This window comes from Artemia franciscana, chromosome 9 (genome assembly GCF_032884065.1).
Source record: "Artemia franciscana chromosome 9, ASM3288406v1, whole genome shotgun sequence".
NCBI lineage: Eukaryota > Metazoa > Arthropoda > Branchiopoda > Anostraca > Artemiidae > Artemia > Artemia franciscana.
In genome coordinates this window covers 15,078,681-15,102,425 of record NC_088871.1, presented here as the reverse complement: position 1 = coordinate 15,102,425, position 23,745 = coordinate 15,078,681, and the positions used below count along the sequence as shown (strand labels likewise).

General features: G+C 33.9%; 1 protein-coding gene across 3 annotated transcripts in view; it reads left to right on the top strand.

Annotated features, from left to right (window-relative positions):
- Positions 1-23,745, top strand: part of LOC136031048 (importin subunit alpha-4-like) — a 149,275-nt gene that overhangs the window by 77,325 nt on the left and 48,205 nt on the right. For 2 of the 3 annotated variants that reach the window (XM_065710256.1, XM_065710257.1), the window contains 3 exons: positions 6,113-6,214; positions 8,256-8,396; positions 12,530-12,637. In XM_065710256.1, coding sequence (XP_065566328.1) covers positions 6,113-6,214; positions 8,256-8,396; positions 12,530-12,637 — 351 coding nt within the window. The remainder of the gene's footprint in view (positions 1-6,112; positions 6,215-8,255; positions 8,397-12,529; positions 12,638-23,745) is intronic. The other variant, XM_065710258.1, reaches the window with a different exon arrangement.

The window sequence follows — 23,745 nt, the reverse complement described above, 5'->3', positions numbered from 1 at the left end:
GGCCGAAGGCTGAGCCTGGATCAGCGCGAGCCGGTGGAGATCGGATTGGTGTTAAAATAATTGTATAATAAGATACTTTTTAAACACAACAGCAATTCCGCCTTGCACAAAAATAAACATATAAAAATACTATAAAATGTACTGCTGAGCAGGAGACTGTTGAGGTAGAAAAAAAATGAACCCTCACTTCCCTCCAACTATTAGATTTATCTGACCGAGACGCTGTCTGTAATCTATATACGTCTCGATCTGAAGTCAGGTAATGGTCGTGTGGTAGTACTCTCACATCGTCCGCGTACTCATAGACTTTGTCAAACATGGCTTGCATGGCATTGTTTTACTCTAACTGTATAGTTTTTAGCTTTTAAAGAGCAAATTGATTTGACATTCACTCTTGGAATAGAATTTTCCTCTACCAAGTTTTTATAAACACTCATGTCTAAATTTTTATTTAAATAGTGGGTAGGCATCCTCTTGCAAAATTTTTTGATATCCTGATCGTGCATTTGCACCCAGTACACCTTCGAACCTACTAGAACGCCGTGGGATATTGAGACGCTCCCCGTCTTGGTTTTTAAATATAACTTATTTGAAGCCTGGAGATTCTACAGCTCTAGGTAAATGGACTCGTTCCAGTTGGTATAATCCGTTCAAGAGCTTATATGTTCACCATTTTTCAAATCGTCCAACAGATTGTCTGTTTTAAATTTTAATAGGAGTGAATTTTTGTCTCCATAATACACTTGAACTTGCCACTTCCCCGGCCATTGGAGCTTACACATATTTTAATAAGATTCCAACATGAGTTTGTTGGTAATCTCTCCAATGGCCCTACCAGCTCCAATGTTTTGTTTAAAGTTACACTTCCTTTTATCCCTTCAAAAGGACCATATTAGAGTCTATGCTCGTTAACAATGTGACAATCGGATCGACAGTGATTCGGGCACATTCTTTTGGGTCACTTACAACGTCACAACGATTCATTTGGTGCACACTCGCACATCTTACCAAAATCCTAATTTAAAATAGGTTTAACGACTTCTTTTTCAACCTTAGTTTTTGCCTCAGATTGTTTACTGGCAAAGTTGTCAATAAACGTCCTCATGTACGGGTTCTGATTGAAATGGAGGGTTCTATTAATCGGTGTGACCTTGAAACGGTTGCCCAGCATCCACTGCAAAAGAACATGATGTACAACCATATTCCGTTTCGGATCTTTGTCGGCAATAAGCTTCTGTTTCGAAGGTGTCAAGTGACTGCCCCCATCCTCTAGCAGAGAAATATTATTTGGAATCAGTGCGTCCGTAGACACCGGTCTGTTTATGCAAGGGAAAACAATCCTTTACTGAGTTATTAATTCCCACTGGTATTTTACGATCAATTTCGAAAAACAATTCTTGTGGTCCATTATCTTCAATAGGGGCAATGTCGGGGAAACTTGGATCACAAAGATTGTCCAGCCATTTGTAATTCTGAAACGGCAAACTGTATCTTGACATTGCCGACGGGTAAATGGAGTTCATATCCTGGAAAACCGCTCTCTGTTTTTACTGGTGCGTTGTTCAGTTGGGTTGGTTTCCAGGATACAATCCTCGTGGAAAACAGAACCTCCCCTCATGGATCTCTCAACGAATAATTGTTGATCCACTACGGTTATCAGACCTATTTTTTCATTACTTATTTTAAGAATTAAATCAATCACATGATGAGGAGTTGAAAAATAATTGCCCAAATCCAACCCAAATTCCTAATAGATTTTATCTGTGTTTTTTTTACAGACAATATCGAAAAACGTCAGTACATAACTTGCCAGGTTTATTTTACAATAATCCCCCTATTTTTAAACTCCCTTAGCTCAAAATTCTTAGCAAATTTATAGTATTCAGTAGTGCATTGACGATCGTTAAGTGAATCAAAACACGATTCGATGGGTGGCAATTTTTCCACACTTAGACTCTAGGTGGAGCTGTAGTACTCGTAGGGGGATTTACCCTTACTCGCCCATAAATCATACATTTCATCATCTACTCATATTCTAGCAAACATTGCTTTGCGCAATATTTATTTTTTTAGAGCTGAGTTTGGAGACCCCTTCAATACTCTTACAAGTGGTAGTATCCATACGGATCCAGTAGACATGACACACTCATATGTCAGCAAGATTCGGACACTCCTTGAATAATAGATTTGGATGGCGGGAGGGCGAGACAGTGTGAAAGTGTCCATCGCTCAAGAAATATTTTTTAAACGAAGATATGAGCAAAGATGGGCGAGGACTCGCATTACCTTCAAACGGAAATGCAGGCACTTCACCCGGACGTGCATAATTTTGAGGGTATTTTTCAGAGTGGTTGGGAATTTTTAATAGGATGGAAAGTCATAATGAAAATATTAGCTGGTCGATAGTTTTACTCATAGAAAATTTAGATTTAAATATTACACGGTTTAAAGGGGAATTCATTTTAAGAGGTGGTAGGAATGAAATATAATGCAGATTTAAAGGGCTGTATAGGTGTACAACACTTTTGTGTCGATACGGGCTTATGGTGCGAGAGGTCTCAGGTTTGAATCCCCGACTACCTGATTTTTTACATTAAGAAGATCTGAAACTAGATATGTGATCAATATAGCGATCGCTGAAAGTTGGCAGGCGTATCAGGGACCTGACCAGATTAAATTATAAATAGTTGCTTCCCCGATTCGACCATTGGGGAGGGGGACGTTTATTTCGGAAAAATTTGAAAAAAATAGGTATATCTAATTTACGAACGGGTTATCGGATCTTAATAAAATTTGATATTTAGAAGGACCTCGTGTCTCAGAGCTCTTATTTTAAATCCCGATCGGATCAGCTGACATTGGGGGGGAGTTGGAGGGGAAAATCGGAAATATTCGAAAACGCTTAGAGTGGAGAGATCGTAATGAAACTTGGTGGGAAGTAGTTCTTGGCTCTTGGCTCCTCTGACCTCGTCACCAGTGCCATATGAGCTCTTGGCTCTTGTTCAGACTCAAAGTGGTCGATGGTAGCCACCCTTCCGCTAGGTCGTGTTTTCTCCAAATGTATCCGATAGAAATTTTGAGATAGCTTTTTGTTCATTCCAAAGATCGTATAACAAGGCCTTTGGGTTTGACAGAATCCCCCAGACTCTAGGGGCAAGGGTTCTAAGCTATGTCCCGGAGGTATATATGGAAGGTTTGGTTGTGGAACATTCAATCTTATAACAATGTCTTTAGGGTATACTCAATCTCCCAGAGCCCATGGAAGAAGGTTGTAAGTTATGCCCCGGCGCGTATAAGGTTTTTATGGAACCAGTGGTCAAATAAGTTTTGATTTGGACGGAGCTCATTTGATTGGAAGTCTAAAGTTTTAGTGCCCTTTTTAAGAGTCAAAATTGATGGGAGAACATTCAGCCCTCCTCTCAAGCCTATCATTCCCCAAAACACATCTGATCAAAATTTTAAGAGAGCTATTTTGTTCAGCATTGTTGAAATGTCCTGTAATTATGTCTTCGGGAATGTCAACCTCCCCACAGTCCTCAGGATAAGGGCTGTAAGCTATGTAATTCGTTTATTGTTTACATATAGTATATATTATTGAGATAGGTATGCATGTTTGAACTGTAATTTCCAAAAAGACGAAAGGCATTCAGGTAAGCCTTTCAGAGAATGTTTAGAGGAGTGTTTAACTAAATCTAAGCACGTTATATTTATACGGATTGTCAAAAGGGTGTAACACAGGAATAACTGCGTATATTAATCTTGAAAGTTCAGCAAATGATAAGGGAGATGATTAAAAAGGTAATGTTTGCATGCTACCAAATACTGCTACAACTACCACTATTACTTCTACCACACCCCATCATTCACAGTATTGAGATAAAATTTGAAAAACATCAAAAAACGCTGTTTGGATGCACATTTTCAAAATAGGGTATATCGAGAGTTGATTTAGGTATTAAGTTGGAACTTTCCGAGAATACTTAAAGGGGAAGATTGGAGGACAGACGGCGTTTTTCTCAAACCCATTCATTTTGCAAACGCATTCAGTCAAAATTTTGAGACAGCCAACTATGTCTTTAAGGATGTTGCCCCCCCCCCACAATTATATAATTTGCCCATTATGCTTTAAAACTAAATGTTGCTTTAAACTAAATCAAAAGGCAATGTGTTTAGGGTTGTCAATAAGTCACCTCAGCAACATATTGAGAACCACTGGGAGTATTAAGTTGAAACTTTTGAGGCTACTACTATTACTACTTCTATTCTTATAATTTAAATAAATAAAAAGAGTGTAAGTGTTTCCAGGTTGTCAAAGAGCATAGATAGAATCTTTTGGGAATAATACTAAGTTTTATTTTTCAGTTCAACTTCAGGATGTATAAAATTAAATTTAAAATTACTGTTTGTTTTAGGATTAAAAATTGTTGAAAAAGTTTCTCCAACATACAATTCGCAATCCAAACTATAGATTCGTATAGAAAAAACCGAAAAGATATAAAAAATTGAAAATACAAAAAAAGTCAATAAAAACGAGCTGAAATTAATTTAGAAATCTTTTTCCGCAAAACCACTTTTTCAAAGAAAAGTAAAGAAGTCGATTAAGCCAAAGATGAGCAGAAATAAAGTCAAATAATCTTTTAACCGTAAAATTAACCCAAATCACTATCAATAAGTAAATGAAACTCAAAACGAGCAGAAATTACAATAAATAGCTGAGTGAAACTCAAAACGAGCAAAATGAACGTGAGTAGGGCTGATAAACCCCATGCCCTCTCAAGACCCGAACATATTTTGCGCTTTACTGAAAACAAAACACGTTTTAAATGTTTTCACTTTTTTTACTTCCATAATTAAAAATTAATTAAACTGTAAGGAATAAATATCTATATATGTCAATTTAACTGATAATCCACGGTCATTTGTTTTTTTGTTTTGTTTTTCAGTAATAGCGGAAAATTTTTCGCAAAAACGAATTTTATAAAAAATACACAAAAGCTGTTTTTACATAAATCAAGGTATGGGGTGGGTACATTTCCAGAGGGGGTTACACTGAATATCGTTTTTATGTCTATAATTCCCTTCACAAGCAAAGAATGGTCTCATAGTGTGTAAAACTGATAATAATAGAAAAAGAGAATGGGTGAAATAATTTCTAATTTTTTAGAAAATATACTTGTTTTGTTTATTTTGTTTAAATCCACTGTATTCAATTCTCAGCAGACATTTCGTACAGCATGCTGTTGCAGAGATGAATGTCCCACAAGTAGCGCTGACGTTACGTGAAATGCGATTGATTTTAGTCATAATTATTTGCACATTTATACCAGTTCTTTTTTTGGAGCTCATTAAAAGAAACATTTAGAGAAATGATTTTTTTGTAAATTTTTTCAAACAGTTCGTGGTAATGAACTGTTTGAAAAAATGTAACGAAACAAACGGTAACGAACTTTAAGTAATGAGTGACCGGGTCTGGGTTAATAGTAACCAAAACTCTAAAAAAGGGAATTTTGATAACAATAAGTAATTTAAAAGAGTCGTATTTTTATGCCGATTTTATATTCATCGAGTTTAGTCCAACCCATCAAAAGTTATGAGCCGGTGAAAATTTGCCTTATTTCAAAAAAATAGGGAAACACCCTGTACAAATCAGAGAATTTTAAAATCATACCATAAAATTCAGCGTATTAGAGAACTGTACACTGTAGAGGTTTCAAGCTCCCATCAGCAAAAATCTGCAATAATTGAAAACAAAATTCCAATACCAATCGAGATAACGCGAAAGAAAAGTAGATGTAAAGAAAATGTTTAATTTATTCTTTTTAGTTTTATTTCATACAAATATATAGAGCAATGGTGCCTTAATTACCTTTTGAAAATGAAGAATCTTAATTTTTGAAGAAGTTTTACAATGACAAATCTTTCGGCTCTCTTATGTATTGTAAAGGAATATGTTTAGAACGAAGAAATATTATTATAACTTTTGTGTATTAGCCTGATTGAACTAGATTGATATTATCAGATGTAATCAAATTTATTTTGAGAGTTGTTCTTCTTTTATTTTTGGTGTTTTGTTCTGATTATCCTCGTCTGATTATGGTCCACTTTTTTTTAGACTATTATAGAGGCAGTATGGACACTGAACAACTTGTCAACGGTTGTAGAAGACGAAGTCTTGAAGAGTATAGTTCCACTCTTAGCTCATAGTGATGTGGAGGTAATTATTTCCTATATTAGATACTATTAAACAAATACGTGTGATCTTTATCAAACAGTTTGTGGTAACGAACTGTAGTAAGGAGCGACCCGGCTCAATAGTAACCGAAACTCTAAAAAACGGAATTTTAATACCAATAGTTACATCAAAAGAATGGCATTTTTATTCTGATTTTAAATATATAAGTTTCATCAAGTTTAGTCTTACCCATAAAAAGTTGTGAGCCTGAGAAAATTTGCCCTATTTTAGAAAATAGGGAGAAACACCCCCTAAAAGTATTTGAATCTTTACAAAAATCATATCATCAAATTCAGCGTATCAGAGAACCCTACTGTAGCAGTTTCAAGCTCATTTCTACAAAAATGTGGAAATCTGTATTTTTTGCCAGAAGACAGATCACGGACGCGTTTTTTTTTTTTTTTTTTTTTTTTTTTCAGTGGTGATCGTATCGACCCAGTGGACCTACAATGTCGCAAGAGGACTCATTCTAACGGAAATTAAAAGTTCTAGTAACCTTTGTAAGTGACCAGAAACATTGGAGGGCACCTAGGCCCCCTCCCACGCTCATTTTTTCCCAAAGTCACCAGATCAAAATTCTGATATGGCCATTTTGTTCAGCATAGTCAAAAAACCTAATAATTATGACTTTCGGGACGACTTAATCCACCACAGTTGTCGGGGGAGGGCTGCAAGTTACTAACTTTGAGCATTCTTTGAGATTTTCTAGCATTATTTAAAAAAAAAAACAATGAGAAAATAAATAAAACGAAATTTTCAGCTGGAAGTAAGGAGGAGCATTAAAACCAAAAAAAGAACAGAAATTATTACGTAAATAAGAGGTTCGCCTCCTCCAATATACCTCGCTATTTACGCTAAACTATTTTTAGTAATTTCAATTATTTATTCTACGGCCTTCGTGATTCAGGGGTCATTACTAAAGAATCGGGACGAAATTCAAGCTTTAGTGTAAAGAGTGAGGTATTGAAGAGGGGGTGAAACCCCTCATTTACGTAACAAAATATACAAATATAGAAGTTCGTTACGCAAGTTAATTCATAAGTTACGTATATTTATTACTAATAAAAACGTTCGTAAATAAAACTAAAAGTTTTAGTGCGCTTTTTAAGTAATCAAAAAATTCGAGGTCAACTAGGCCTCCTCCTCACCTTTTTTTTTTTTTTTATCAAAATCGTCCGATCAAAAACTATAAGAAAGCCATTTAGCCAAAAAAAAATAATTAATATGTAAATTTTGTTTTAATTATTCATGTGCAGTGAGCCAAAATCAAACATGCATTAATTCAAAAACATTCAGAAATTAAATTAAAAAAAAAAAACAAGTTTTTTTTAACTGCAAGTGAGGAGCGACATTAAAACTTAAAACGAATAGAAATTATTCCGTATATGAAAGGGGTTGCCCCCTCCTCAACGTCTTGCTCTTTACGGTAAAGTTTGTATTGTTTTAAAAAGTAGAGTTGTGAGAAAGAGTCAAATTTTAGCGTAAAGAGGCTTGTCAAAGAAGACGCTTTTGACGCTTGTCAAAAGACGCTTGTCGCAACCAGCTTGTCAAACGGTACATAGTTGTAAAGTCTGTTTGAATGATGAAAAATGAGAAAATTGTTCAATTTGGATTATGTTAATTTTGTTGGATTTACTGATAGTACATCTGTGGATACTTTTAAGAACTGAAATCACGTAGGTTACATAGAGATGGATCAATACGCCTCCAAACGTATCGTGGGACAATGTCATATCGTAGATGGATCAATTGGATGAAACCTGGTGGTTGGATTTGGTAAAGAATTAGTGGTTTATAACATCCTCAGCTGTAAATATAATATTACATCCGGTTGAATAAGCTGAAAATCTGTTCGAAAATTTTAATATGATAGACACTTATTGATTGTTAGAAATGTTGAAGTCCCGACTGAATAGCTGAGTCGAAAACCCTATTGACATCGTGACTAACAGTTATTTGTTATCGCTTTATTTTGTGTGTCGCTTCACCTATTTTCTGAAAATGTTTTTTGTTATTATTTCAGATAGTGACAGCTGTACTGAAAACTCTTCGTCCTGGCAGAGTTTGGTCATTCAGTACATTTCGTGAAAAACATTTAGGCGAAAGTGGTTTTTTCTTCTATCTCCACATTTTATTACAACACCAAGATAAAAAAATAATCCAGGTAATTATAATATAAGTATTGCGATTTGATTTGAATAAAACGGAACTAAGGTAACAGTTTAACCGCTTTTCGGCTACCCTCTGTACTGGTTCAATGCGCGCTTTATACTTTCCTCGCCCTTTTCAGCTACCCACCCCTTCTCCTTAACTCCCAAAGACATCCGATCAAAATGTTGAAACAGCAACTTTGCTCATAATAATCAAAAGCTCTAATAAATATACCTATTGAAACGACAGTAAGAGGCTTGAGGTGTATCCCTATTGCAAATCCCTCTGTCGAGCCTTCACTCTCTTTATTGGTAGGTAGTTCGTGTCGCAAAGTTTGTCCTCGACTTTTAAATGTAAATATCTGCCGTTGGTCAGCTCCTTCTGGCTGATTCGTTTCAAACTCAACTTAACAGGTGATGGTAGTAAATACAGGTGGAAGATTGGATATTTCATATTCCCAATTTAAGATGTATTTCAAAAATGTATTTTTCTGTATTATCATAGAAAAATGCCTTTTTTATGTTTTACTGAAAAATTGAAGAAAATACAAAATTGCTCTTTTCTAGGTACAAATGTATTTCACCCTAAACCCCCATATTCCCATGAATTGGTACTTATAATTGAGGACTTACTGTGGTTGATGCGATTATTGCTAACGGCGTTGTTGATCTAATTAAATAAAAAAAACAAGTTTTTTTAACTGAAAGTAAGGAGCGACATTAAAACTTAAAACGCACAGAAATTACTTCGTATATGAAAGAGGCTGCTTCCTCATCAACGCCCCGCTCTTTACGCTACTCTTTCTCTCAATTCTTCTTTTTAAAACAGTAAAAAACTTTAGCGTAAAGAGCGGGGCGTTGATGAGGAAGCAACGCTGATGAAAAAAACTAAAAAGAAAAAAAAACTAAAAAAGCTAAAAAACTAAAAAAAACTAAAAAAAGGTAAAAATCTAATAACTAAAAAAAAACTGAAAAAAATAAAAAAAGGCAAAAACTACAAAAAAAATAAAAACTAATAAAAAAACTAAAAAAGCTAAAAAACTAAAAAACTAAAAAAACTAAAAAAAACTAAAAAAAGGTAAAAAACTAAAAAAAACTAAAAACTAAAAAAGAAAAAAACTAAAAAAAAGGAAAAAACTGAAAAATAAAAGAGAAAAAGAAAACTAAAAAAATATGAATAAATATATATAAAAATAAGTTGTTTGTGGGTTATGTCTGTCTGTCTGTCTGTCGAGTGACGTCGTGTTTGTCCGCATATGACGTCTGAATTATTTCACACTAATACAAAAGAAGAAAAAAAACTAAAAAAGGTAAAACTACAAAAAAACTAAAAAGAAAAAAAACTAAAAAAGCTAAAAAACTAAAAAAAACTAAAAAAAGGTAAAAAACTAAAAACTAAAAAAACTGAAAAAACTAAAAAAAGGCAAAAACTAAAAAAAAACTAAAAACTAATAAAAAAACTAAAAAAGCTAAAAAACTAAAAAAACTAAAAAAACTAAAAAAAGGTAAAAAACAAAAAAAAACTAAAAACTAAAAAAGAAAAAACTAAAAAAAAGAAAAAAACTGAAAAATAAAAGAAAAAGAAAACTAAAAAAATATTAATAAATATTATAAATATAAATATAATATAAATTAGCAATCAACAAAGCACCGAGACACAAATGACGACCGGGACACAGGGAGTATAAATGACGACCAGGACATAAGTAAAAAAAAAAACTAAAAAAACTAAAAAAATGGTAAAAACTACAAAAAAACTAAAAACTAATAAAAAAACTAAAAAATCTAAAAATCTAAATAAACTAAAAAAGAAAAAAAAGAAAAAGGAAAAAAATAAAGGAGAAAAACAAAACTAAAAAACGAATGTATATACAGACCGGGACACCGGGATACAAATGACGACCGGGACACAGGGAATATAAATGACGACCGGGACACAGGGACACAACTACAATGGGGACGCCGGGGGGCACAGGGGGATATAAATGACGACCGGGACACCGGGACACAAGGAATATAAATGACGCCCGGGACACTCAAAGAGAAATCACAGACTGGAACACCGGGACACAAATGACGACCGGGACACAGGGAATATAAATGACGACCGGGACACAGGGACATAACTACAAAGGGGACGCCGGGGTGCACAGGGGGATATATAAATGACGATGGCGACTCAGGGAATGGTCGATTAGCAATCACCATCAACAAAGCTCAAGGGCAATCATTAGAATCATGAGGTATAGATCTGAATACGGATTGTTTTCCCATGGACCATTATATGTTGCATGTTCAAGAGTCGGTAAACCTGACAATCTATTTATATGCACAGACAATGGGACAGCAAAGAATGTTGTATATTCGCAAGTTTTACGTAGTTAAAAACATATATATATATATATATATATATATATATATATATATATATATATATATATATATATATATATATATATATATATCTATCTATATTCACAGGTGGGACATAGGGACACAACTACAATGGCGCGTAACTAATATGGCGCGTAACGACTTACGCGCGCGGGGGGGCTTGGGGGGGGGGCGCGAAGCGCCCCCACCAACTAGGTGTTGGGGTGGCGCGAAGCGCCACCCCAACAGCTAGTATATATATATATATATATATATATATATATATATATATATATATATATATATATATATATATATATATATACCTGGTAATATCTGATAATAATCTACCTGGAAAGCGATTAGCCTTTAAGAGTGCTGTAAGTAAGATGAAATTGTGAAATGTCATTTAGACTTGTGGTTATATATATATATATATATATATACATATATATATATATATATATATATATATATATATATATATATATATATATATATATATATATATATATATATTTATATATATATATATATATATATATATATATATATATATATATATATATATATATATATATATATATATATATATATATATATATATATATATATATATATATATATATATATATATATAAGCATCGGTATTAATTTCAGTTAGTACTGTATTAAATATTGATAAATTACTAATACAGATCATATCTTGAGCAACCACAAGAAGCAATATTTTGTTCCATGTTGGTTCCAAGGGATATCCCTTTTTAGTCATCAGTAAAAAAATAAAAAATTATGTACCCTTCGATTTTGTTTCATCATTGTAAGGTTTATCTTAGATGCAAAGACCCAGCAAAGCGTTTGATCTGATAAGTCTTATTAGCGTGAATAAGTGCATAGAAATTCGTTGTTCTCCTCCGCTTTTGTACAGAAATAAATAAGGCCTTTCTGGAGAGCGGTTTAATTAAAACTATCAGGCGCTGTTCACTTCATAGTGACGTGATTTTACTCAGGAAAATAGTGTATCTTCTATTTATTAGGAAGGAAATATTTGCCCAAGAGAAATCTGCAATTAAAACATTAAGAAAATTTCAACTCTAACAAATAGATTTTAACAAACATAAAACTGAACAAACAGAAAAATTTTAGTAAACAGAAAACTTAGATTAGCCTCTATTTAAGGGCATATCAACAGTTCTTACAACACGACTTTGTTATTAAAATTTATACATATGTAATTCTGTGAAAATAATAATTCCATAGCTATTAAATATTAACAAAATACATTTATAACTATATATTTCTTCAATATCACTAATTACAACGACTATGCACATTAATTATTCGTACTTTTGTTTATCTTTGTTCTTATGTCTATATTGAACACACTTTTCTCGTAAATTGCTTTCCTCTCACTCTCTGTCAGTATGTTTATATTCACTTCTGATATTTTTACTTGTCTTTGAATTTTCGGCAACTGATATAGTTTAATCACAGATTTGCCTGTCACCTCTTTTTTTTATAGCTATAATGTCCTTATGTTACAAAATATGGAAAAAAATGGCTATTATGAACCTGTTCACACCAATTAATTATCTTTAGCCACATTGCTTATTTTTAACCGCACTGTCACCTACCGTAGGGATAGCTCTGTTAGAAGTGCATGGGTGAAGGCAGACCCGAGAAGAATGTATTATACTGAACAGTGTTCTTTATTTATTTTTATGAATTTGCATATTTTGTCCAATTTAGTTGATTTAACTACTGTGTTTTACAGGAAGCCTTATTAACCTTGGAAAATCTCCTCCAATATGGAAGTCAAACGGCAGCGCAAGGGGTTGCAGATGCACAGCTCCTCCAATTCATTGTTTCCCACTTGGACACGGTATGCACAATTTTATTTAAAGTACTCCTAAAAAACATTTTGTTTGTTTTTTGTATTGCTCTAATATTTAATAGAATGAACCTTGTTTTACACCATATTGGCTCATTTATTTCAAGATCATAACTGCTCAAATTCTTTCTCCAACATTTGTTTAAAGTTCTCTATTTGTTTTAGTCAAATTGCTGAACAAACAGAGAATGTTTTGATGCAATTTACTAAGGAGTCTGCACGCAATCGCAAAAAGAAAAATTGAAAATAGAATGCTTAGCTGCACGAATGCTGAACACAAATTTGAACATAACAAAACCAAAATACATCCATATTTAACATGAAGAATTTTCTTGCTGCAAAAACTTTAGCAAATGTCAAACTAGGAAACCGGTCTGGGTTTATCTTTTAAGATATGAGAAAGAAACCGTTCAGAATTTTCCAACCAAATAATCGAACCCCTAACCGGTCTGAACATAGACATAGACCAGAAAATAATTTGCACTTTACTGAAATAAAACATGAAAAGTATTTTCACTTTTTTGAGTTTAATAAATAAAAAATTATTGAGACTTTCAAGAATAAATAGCAGCATATGTACATTACTCTAACAGTACAAGACCATTTGTTCTTTTTCATTGCAAATTATGCTCTGGTCTTGAGAAGCCATGGGCTTCAAAACCCTACTCAAGTTAATTTTATGCTTGTGTTTAATTTTTCATTTTTTTTTCTTTTTGAGTTTTAATCGGTCATTTATTGTAATTTCTGTCCGTTTGGTATTTATTTATTTTGTGATTGTAATTTGTGGTAGTTTTACGTTTGGAAGATTATAAGACATTATTTCTGCTCACTTTTGGCTTAGTAGAGCTCTTTACTTTTCTTTTCTTTGCAGAATTTATATTTTTTTAAATTAATTTCTGTTCGTTATTTATTGACTGTCATTTTCATGAAATTTTTTTTTTTTTATATATATTTTTCTCCAACGGTACGTGGTAACGAAGTGTAAGTCAGGAGTGACCGGTCAATAGTAACCAAACCTCTAAACAACGGGATTTTAATACCAATAGATACATCAAAAGAATTGGATTTTTATGCTAATTTCAAATATATAAATTTCATCAAGTCTTGTCTTACCCATCAAAAGTTACCTGCCTGAGAAAATTAGCCTTATTACGTAGGAGGATCTTTTCATGGAAAAATTGTTTTATGGGGGGCGAGAATTTTCCATGAAGGGGGCGCTGGATTTCCCAGTATTATTTAAAAACGACCAAAAATTAAGTAAAAAAAGAAGTTTTTTTTCAACTGAAAGTAAGGAGCAACATTAAAACTTAAAACTAACAGAATTATTACGTATATAAGGGGGTTCGCCCCCTCAGTAATACCTCGCTCTTTGTGCCAAAGTTTTTTTTGGTACTTTCAAAATACTATTTATTCTAATTAAGCGACCTTTGCATTTCAGGGGCCATTCTTAAAGGATTAGAACAAAGATTGAACTTTACTACGCTATTTATTTTTATTTTAATAAAGCCTAAAGTAATATGTTTTAACAAAATTCTGAATTCAAATTCAAAATTCAAAATTATTGACAAAATTCTTGTCAATAACAAGTTATTGACGAGGGGAATAACCCCCTCATATACGTCGCAATTTTTGTTTGTCTTAAGTTTTAATGCTGCTCCAAACTTTCAGTCGAAAAAAGTTTTATTTTTTTAATTTAAGTTCTACGAAAATCCATAGCTTGGCTTACTCTTTGTATGTTGGAGAAACTTTTTCAACAATTTTTAATCCTGACACAAATAGTATTGTTTAATTTAGTTTTATACCTTCTCAAGTTGACCTTATTAATAAAACTTAGTACCACTACCAAAAAAATCTATCTATGCTCTTTGATATCCTGGATATGATTGGACTCTTTTGATTTATTTAAATTGTAAGCGAAGAAGCAGCAATAGTAGTAGCCCTAAAAGTTTCAACTTAATACCCCCTGTCGTTCTCGAGATACTGCTGAGGTGTCATATTGGTGACCAAACACACAGCACCTTTGGATTTAGTTTTAATACAAGATTTAGTTTTAAAGTATGATGGGTGAATTTCATAACTGTGGAGGGTTGATATATCCTATATTCATTGAGACATAGTTTACTAGAGGCATAGAACTAGACCGTTCTACTATCCTGATCAAAATTCTGTCTCGAAATTTTGATTGGATTTGTGTTGGGAAATGAGTGGCTTGGGGAAAGGGCTGCTCGCCCTCTAGTCACTTTTGACTCACAAAAGGGACTCTAGAAATTTTAAATTTAAGTCAAATTAGCTCCTTTAAAAGTGTCAATTATATTGCTAGCTATTATAGAGTTTTGCGGTCTATAATATTGGTTATATGCCCTTTTGAATATCTGCATATATGTATGGTTTTTGTCATTCAATTTAAACTGCTCATAAACTATCCTTAAAAGTTTGACTTTAATGCCCTTAGCGTTATTGGTTACAGAAAATATGCTGGTAGTAATAATAGCATGCACATAATACCTTCTGGCTAGTTCAAATTCTGTGACAACTTACCCTTTATTGTCTAACTTAATAATGCAATCTGTTTTCGAGATAATGCTTTGTCACCATTTTGAAAATATACATTCTCATAGTTCGTTTTGATTTGGTTCAACGTCCGCCTAGATATTCCTTCATTGCTTCACCTTAATAATAATAGCTTGTGCAGTAGCAACAATTGTTGCAGCAGTTGTAGCATTAGTAGCACATGTGCATAAAACCTTTGGTTTCTTCAACATCCCCTTCAAGACACCCTGAAAGTTTTAATGTAAAACCATCAACCGGATGTATGGTTTTACATCCGGTTGATGGTTTTACATCCGGAGGATGTATGAGCATTGCTCATACATCCTCTTAACAGCCTGTATGGACAGTGTGTTGCCATTAAGTTCAATATAGTTTCAATTTTGTCCATATTTTTTTTCCTCAAAACCCTTAACTTTAGTAGCTGTAGTACCAAATAACATTAAATTTAACTTTTAAGCATGTTTGTTCGGTAGATTTAAATATAACAAAGTCTAGTTTAGTATTGAATTATTCTTTTTTCAGCTACAAATAAAGTGGAATATCGCTGCGCAAAACATCAAGTCTTTTTGATAAAAAAAAAAAAAAAAAAAAAAAAAAAAAACTCGTTTCATTTCGCCGAAACTCTAAAATATACAAAACACCAAGCAAATAAAAATCTACTAAGTCAATTCAGTGTTAAATTGACACACTTAGACGTCGTTAAAACTCCGGCTAAAGTTTTTTCTTTTTTATGGGCACAATTTAAAAATGCAGTCAACTCCCTTGATCTTCTAAAAAATTTTAAGAAGAACAGCCAAAAGCTCAAATTTTGCTAAAAAAAAAGGACAAAAAAAAAAAAAAAAAAAAAAAAAAACAATGCCAAAGCCGCAGTTGACGATGGGATGATTCGATTGGAAATTGAAAGGGCTAGTGCTCTTTTTAATTGTCGAAAGTGATTTGAAGGCAACTAACCCCCTTCTACGCCAACCATTTCCCCAACCACATCCAACCAAAATTTTGAGATGACTATTTTGTTCAACGTAGTTGAAAGGTCCGGAAATTATATTTTTGAGGATGGAAACCCCTCCCACCCAGCCCTCAAGGCCAAGGTTGTAAGTTACGCTCTTGGAGCACATAATGTTTTTAAAGAAAGTGTTGTCGTATAAATTTCAAAACGGCTCATCCGATTGGTATTTGAGAGCACTAGTGCCCTTTTTAATTGCCGACAGTGATTGAATGGCGAACGCCCCCCCCCCCATACCCATCATTTTCCCAAACACGTCTGACCAACAGTTTGATATAGACATTTTGTTCAACGTAGTTGCAATGTCCGGAAATTATATCTTTGAGGATGACAACCCCCCCCCCCCCTAGCTCTCAGGACAAAGGTTGAAGTTATGCCCTGGGGGCAAATAAGGTTTTGTATTGAAAGGGTTGTCGTAGAAACTTCAAAAAGGGCTGATTCGATTAGAAATTGAGGAAACTTGTGCACTTTTTAATAGTCGAAAGTGATCGGAGGATGAATGCCCCTTCCCCACGCCCATCCTTTCTCCAATTACTTCTGATCAACATTTTGAGATATTTATTTTGTTCAACGTAGTTGAAAGGTCTGGAAATTATGTCTTTGAGGATGACAAATCTCCCCAGCCCTTAGGGTAAGGTTTGTAAGTTATGCCTGGAGGTATAGAGGTTTTTGCCTGAGCCGTTTTTTTTTGCCAGGTTTTTGCAGGAGGTATAGAGGTTTTTGCCAGTTGACGATAAAAGTTTGATTGTACTCAGTGCAAAAAAGTTATTCTCGGATTGTATTCTTTAGGTCTCGGGCCGAAAAACCAACTTAAATTTGAGCGAAAACAGCACGAAATAAGGATCGAAAAACACATTCTTTTTTTAACGTGTCTACTTTATTGTCTAAGACACCATTGAATCAAATCCAGAAAAATCGGAGTGTGGTGAAACTGGTAGTTCTTAAATCCATGATTCCCAACATGGGGCGTAGGACCCACCGATGTGGCATGATAATATTTTTGTGGGTCAAGAGCAGGACGTGCAACCTTCGACTGACTATACTTTTGAGTATTAATTGTAAAAAAAAACACATTTTTCATGTGAATGATGTTTCATGCATATCACAGGCAGTGCAATAGTGCTGCCTAAGTAACAAACGATGTTGGCAAAATGTATTATTTATTTATTGGTTTCTTTGGTTTGTCTTAGACCAGGGCACTTCGTTCCGAAGGAGTTGTAGAAACTTTAAAATGGGATGATTCGATGGAAAATTGAAAGGGCTAGTGCTCTTTTTAATTGTCGAAAGTGATTCGAAGGCAACTAACCCCCTTCTACGCCCACCATTTCCCCAATCACATCCAACCAAAATTTTGAGATTACCATTTTGTTTAACGTAGTTGAAACGTCCGGAAATTGCGTTTTTGAGGATGGAAACCCCTCCCCCCAGCCCTCAAGGCCAACATTGTAAGTTATGCTCTTGGAGCGTATAAGGTTTTTAAAGAAAGTGTTGTCGTATAAACTTCAAAAAGTCTCATTCGATTGGTATTTGGGAGAGCTAGTGCCCTTTTTAATTGTCGACAGTGATCGGAGGGTGAACTAATAAATATTAGTCCGACAGTGATCGGAGGGCAAATAAGGTTTAAACGCGTTGTCGTAGAAACTTCAACAAGGGCTAATTCGATTGGAAATCGAGAGGGCTTGTGCACTTTTTAATAGTCGAAAGTGATCGGAGGCTGAATGCCCCTTCCCCACGCCCATCATTTCTCCAAGCACTTCCCTTCAACATTTTGAGATAGCTATTTTGTTCAACGTAGTTGAAAGGTCTTGAAATTATGTCTTTGGGGATGACAAATCCCCCCAGCCCTTAGGGTAAGGGTTGTAAGTTATGCCTGGAGGTATATATTTTTTTTTGTAGAAAGTGTGGTCATTTAAACTTTGGAGAGGGCTCATTGTATTGGTAATCAGAAGCTCAGGCGCTCTTTTTAAGAGTCAAAGTGATCGGAGAGCAGCTACACTCCTCCACCCCGCAAACACGTTGTATTGTCCCGAAATGTTCCTGCTTATTATGGTTTACCTTCTACCATGCCTTGTTTACGTGATTAATTTATCACTGAAATCGGGAGAATTCCCGCAAAATTTAAAGAGGCGTGAGTGATTCCTCTATTCAAAAGTGGATCGAAGACTGATCTGAGTAACTGGAGACCAATTTCTTTTCTGTCGGTTCTCTCGAAGTTTTACGAAAAAGTTATGCATAAAAAAGGCTTTATGCACATATAACAAAACATGGTTTTTTAAGTGATAGTCACTTCGTATTCAGGAAAGGCCACTCTACTGTTCATGCTATGCAGCATTTTCTTGATTTTCAGAGAATCTTTTTCAATGCATCAATGGAAAATGGTGAAATGATTTTTATCAGATTTTAAAAAAGCGTTTTACACGGTAGATTTTGAAATTTTAATTGATTGGCTAAGGTCACTTGGAGTCACAGGTAATATTTTAAAATAATAAGTTTTTTTTATAAATTGTGGTGTTCCGCAAGGTTCTGTTTTGGGCCCTTTGTTATATCTTGCATATGTAGATACTACGCGCTTTTATGTTCCAGGTGCTGTTAATACTTCTTTCGCTGATGACACGGCATTGTCAGCTACTGTAACAAAGGCTGATGATCAAGTGGCTCGAACCACTTGTTCGAGCTTTTTGACCATGAACATTAGGTCTTTCCCGAAAAATTCCTGTAAAACATTCTGGAACGCACCCATAATAGTACTTGTACATAAAAGCCAGTGTATAAAAATCACGCAATCCGGCTGCAGTCATTATATTAATCATACGGTACATTGACCTGACCGAATCCCGGTTCCCTATTCCACAAAATGATCTAATGGCATTAATCTGCAGTACGCGGATTGGTTGAAGTATTGAGGGGAATGTCCCAAACCATACAGACGAACAATACAAAATATAGGGATGAATCAGAGAAAAATATAAAAACCGTAAAACATTTGAAGGAAAAAATGTTTTAATTTACGGATAACCCTTAAATTCTGCGATAGTATTCTACTTATAGCTCTTACATGGTACTTAAATGATAAAATTTCGTCAATAATAATCCCAAGGTACTTAACTGAACTTGACCTCTTAACAATTCCCTTCGGTGAAGCTATTTCTGTAATCCAAGGATAATAATTTGGGGATCGTGAAAAGATAACAAAATTTGACTTATTTATATTTATGTCAAGCTGGTTTATCTTCAACCAAAGACATGTCATAGTCATTGCTGCATTAATTGTTGAGGTAAGTTGTTGTTCAGTTGAAGCAACACACATCAATGTCGTATCATCAGCAAATAAGGGTCTAGTGATCCTGGATCCCGAAGGTGCAGGATCCACTAGATCCTTACTTCTAGAAGTAGTTGCAACAGCATTTGGCAGATCATTAATAAAAATCAAAAAAAGAGTAGGACCTAACACAGAGCCCTGGGGGATACCAAATTTAACAAGACTCTTACTTGAAGAAAATCCATTAATGTGAACATACTGCTCTCTATTTTGGAGGTAATCACAAAGCAAAGCGAAAGTAGCCCCTCGTAGTCCATAAAATTCACATTTTCCAATTAGTAATTGGTGGTCAACAATTTCAAATGCCTTAAATCAAATCAAGAAACAGACCAGCTACTCTAAGCTTATTGTCAAGAGCTCCATTGATTACCGAAGTCTATTGTATGTGATAATGCCATATCTGTGGTTCTCCCCTTCCTGAAGCCAAATTGAATTGGATTTAACAGCTTATGCAGTTCCAAATGATCATAAACTCTAGTGTTAATACACTTTTCTAGCATACGAGAAATAACAGGCCGATAATTTCCAAGATCATTCTTATTACCGCCTTTAAAAACAGGGGTAATCTTAGCAATTTTCAAGCAATTAGGAAACGTTTCCCGTTTCAAGCACAAATTAATGAGGGAAGTAAGAACATCAGCAACATAAGGAAGCGCTATTTTTAACACCAGAAGATTGAGTGAATCACCACCTGCCAATGTATTTTTCATCCCAAAGATAATTTTCTCTAGTTCATCACGAGAGAAGGGTTTCATATGCATAGAAATATCAATTGGAGTCTCTATAAAAAAAAAAAATCCAAGGGAGAATCATCATCAGAAGGTACAATACGGGAAGATAAATCTACGCCAATATTAGCAAAATGTTTAGAAACAGCTATAATTTTTATAAATTCTTAAGCAAATCGGATCATTTTCATTATTTAAGGAATTCTTATAAAGTTGATCTCTTTTATTAATACAACACATCAAGTTAGGGGACATCCATGGTTTCTCAGGATTATTTTTCCTTGATGGCGAATGAACCATTATATATTTGTTTTGTCACTAACAAAATCAGTCTATCACAAAATCTTTGAAAACTCGTATTTATATCATCCGTAAGATCGACCAAATTATTCCAATCGACTTGTGCAATTTCCCGCTTTAATTTTTGAAAGATACTCTGGCTAAACACATGCATTGGACTCTTAGAAATTATTGGTGCTAGCTTTTGAGGAATACAGAGATCAAATCTTACTGAAATCCCAAAATGATCTGATACATCAGTAATAATAACTCTTGGAGCTGAAAAAACCAAATTTGAAAAAATATTGTCAATAAGCTTCGATGATGAGGTGGTTACTCGTGTGCATATATTTATAGTTGGAAATAAACCATAGGACATACAAAGCTGCAAAAAATCCATAGAAACGCTCGTATCAAGCTCATGAAGGTCAATATTAAAATCCCCGAGCATCATAAATGGATGTGAACCAGTTGCTAGTTTCTCCAGCTGCTTATCCAAAAGATCCATAAAGATTGGTATGGAGCCAGATGGCGGCCTATACAATATAATAACAAATGCATCTTTAGGTATCAGCCTAAGCTGAAGAATAAATGGTTCAAAGGCCATTTCCTGGTATACTACCAAGTCATTTCTTACCAAAACCTCAATATCGCTTCGAATATATGCACCGTTTCCTCCTGTTGTCTAAACTGTCGATTCCTATTGTAAAATTTATACCCTGGAATATTTAAAAAAATTTTGTGGTCATTCAGCCAGGTTTCAGTAAGACCTATAACCTGAAAAACCGAAAGATCACATATTTCATTTTAAAAATTAAACGAAGAATTTAGACTTGGCAATTAAGAAGGAAAGTATTGAGGCCTCTCGCATCACCATACTCAGATTGAATTCCATCTTTAAACAAATATTTGGAACTAATAGATTTACAATGCCCTGCTACCCCAATGTCATAACTCCGATGCAGCTGCTCCGTAAATACACCCCCCAAAACCTACATTGGAAGCTTCCAGAGTATTAAGACGGCTAATGCTCCGGGAATCAGGATCATAATTATCCATTGTCATTAAATTAAAAAAAAACTCGGTACATGGTTTCAATAAAAATATATACAACAAACAGACACAAAAAAGAAAAACAAATTGAAAAACAAAAATAATCCACTTCAAAACACTAATAAGAAAAAGAACAGGTGATGTAAATATTGCCTGTAACCCATTCATGTATAAAGCTCAAGCTCCTAATGCAACGGCTAACAACTTAGTAATAAACTCAAACCCCAACATCATAAGATCACTTAAAAACTAACTTTAAAAAACTTCAACAAGACTTAATCAACCAAAATACACAAATTACGGTATCAACAGACCCTTTGCATTGTACCAAAGCACTTTAGCTACAGTGTTATTTTTTTATACAAATAACAGGGGGTAAGGTAGGGGGTACCCAGCATTCCACTCCTTTATCCACTAGACATTTACGGATACCCAGGAGTTCCTTGCGCACAATACGCACACGAGGCGTAACATCATCACCAATAAAAACATTCTTATAAATGTTGAACTGTTTCCCTTTAAGTTTTTTCGCATTTTTCAAAAGAGAAAATCGAACCTGTGTATTGTCCACTTTAATTTTAACAAACTTTTTAGAACACTGAACAACACTAAAAGACGGCAAATTTCCGCTATCCAATGACAATCCATGCACCAACACATCCGAAATCAGAGACTCGGCATCCTCGATAGGTACTTCATTTAAGCCCCAAAATAATAAGTTGCACATTTTATTGCGATTTTCTTCAATAAAAGATTGGCTGACTACTGAATTCATTTCCTCATTACATTTATTAATTATCTCCGATTGGCCCTCCACAATATTCGTCAAAGCCAAAAGTTCAGATTTAACTGTTGCAAGTTCATTCTCAAGCACATTATTTTTATTTTCTATCGATGTAACACGATTGGTCCTGCACTTATATCAGATTTTATCTCCAAGACATTATGTTGGAGTGCCTCTATGTTTGTATTTATGGACTGTACCATTTCCAGAATTTTAATAATATTCTCAGCGTTTGTTCTCTGACAATCAGTGAGAACGCTACCATCAGAATTATTTGTCGAATTCATCACAGGGTCAGATAAGTCCGCTTCAATTCGGTTACGTTTACCGCATCATTTCTTTCCCATAGTAATGGTATGAAAATAAGACTATTCGCCTACCTTTATATGAACTATATTTACCCACGCTAGTTCCCATTGTGCAATGTGCATATGCGCTAAAAGGGCACGTTTTACACCCAAATAAATAACTTTCTTAAAACAGAAATCGCTGGCCAAAAATTACAGGATGCAGGAAACTCCTTCTTATCCAATTAAAGTTATTTCAAGCTATCACAGAGCTTGAAAAAGAGCTTTCAAGAGTATTCACAGAGTCAAAAACATTACATAGCATTCGCTGCGTTAGGTTAAATGCAGTCAAACAAGTTCACTCATTGACTGCTGAATGAGGACATTGAATGTTTATCAGCCACTACTAACAAATCTTTGACTTTCTAAAGTTGATGATGTGGTTCTTTTGTATATCTTTTGATGATCTATATATCTATCTATCTATATAAAAATAAGTTGTCTGTCTGTGGATGGATCAGGTGACGTCACCTGAAAAAACTGGATCAGGTGACGTCAAAACTGAAAAAACTAAAAAAGGCAAAAACTACAAAAAAAACTAAAAACTAATAAAAAAAATAAAAAAGCTAAAAAACTAAAAAAACTAAAAAAAGGCAAAAACTACAAAAAAAACTAAAAACTAATAAAAAAGCTAAAAAACTAAAAAAACTAAAAAAAGGCAAAAACTACAAAAAAAACTAAAAACTAATAAAAAAAATAAAAAAGCTAAAAAACTAAAAAAACTAAAAAAACTAAAAAAAGGTAAAAAACTAAAAAAACTAAAAACTAAAAAAAAAGGAAAAAACTGAAAAATAAGCTAAAATAAAGGTAAAAACTAATAAAAAACTAAAAAAAAAACTGAAAAAACTAAAAAAAGGCAAAAACTACAAAAAAAAACTAAAAACTAATAAAAAAAGTAAAAAAGCTAAAAAACTAAAAAAACTAAAAAAACTAAAAAAAGGTAAAAAACTAAAAAAAATAAAAAATAAAAAAAAACTAAAAAAAAGGAAAAAACTGAAAAATAAGCTAAAATAAAGGTAAAAACCAATAAAAAACT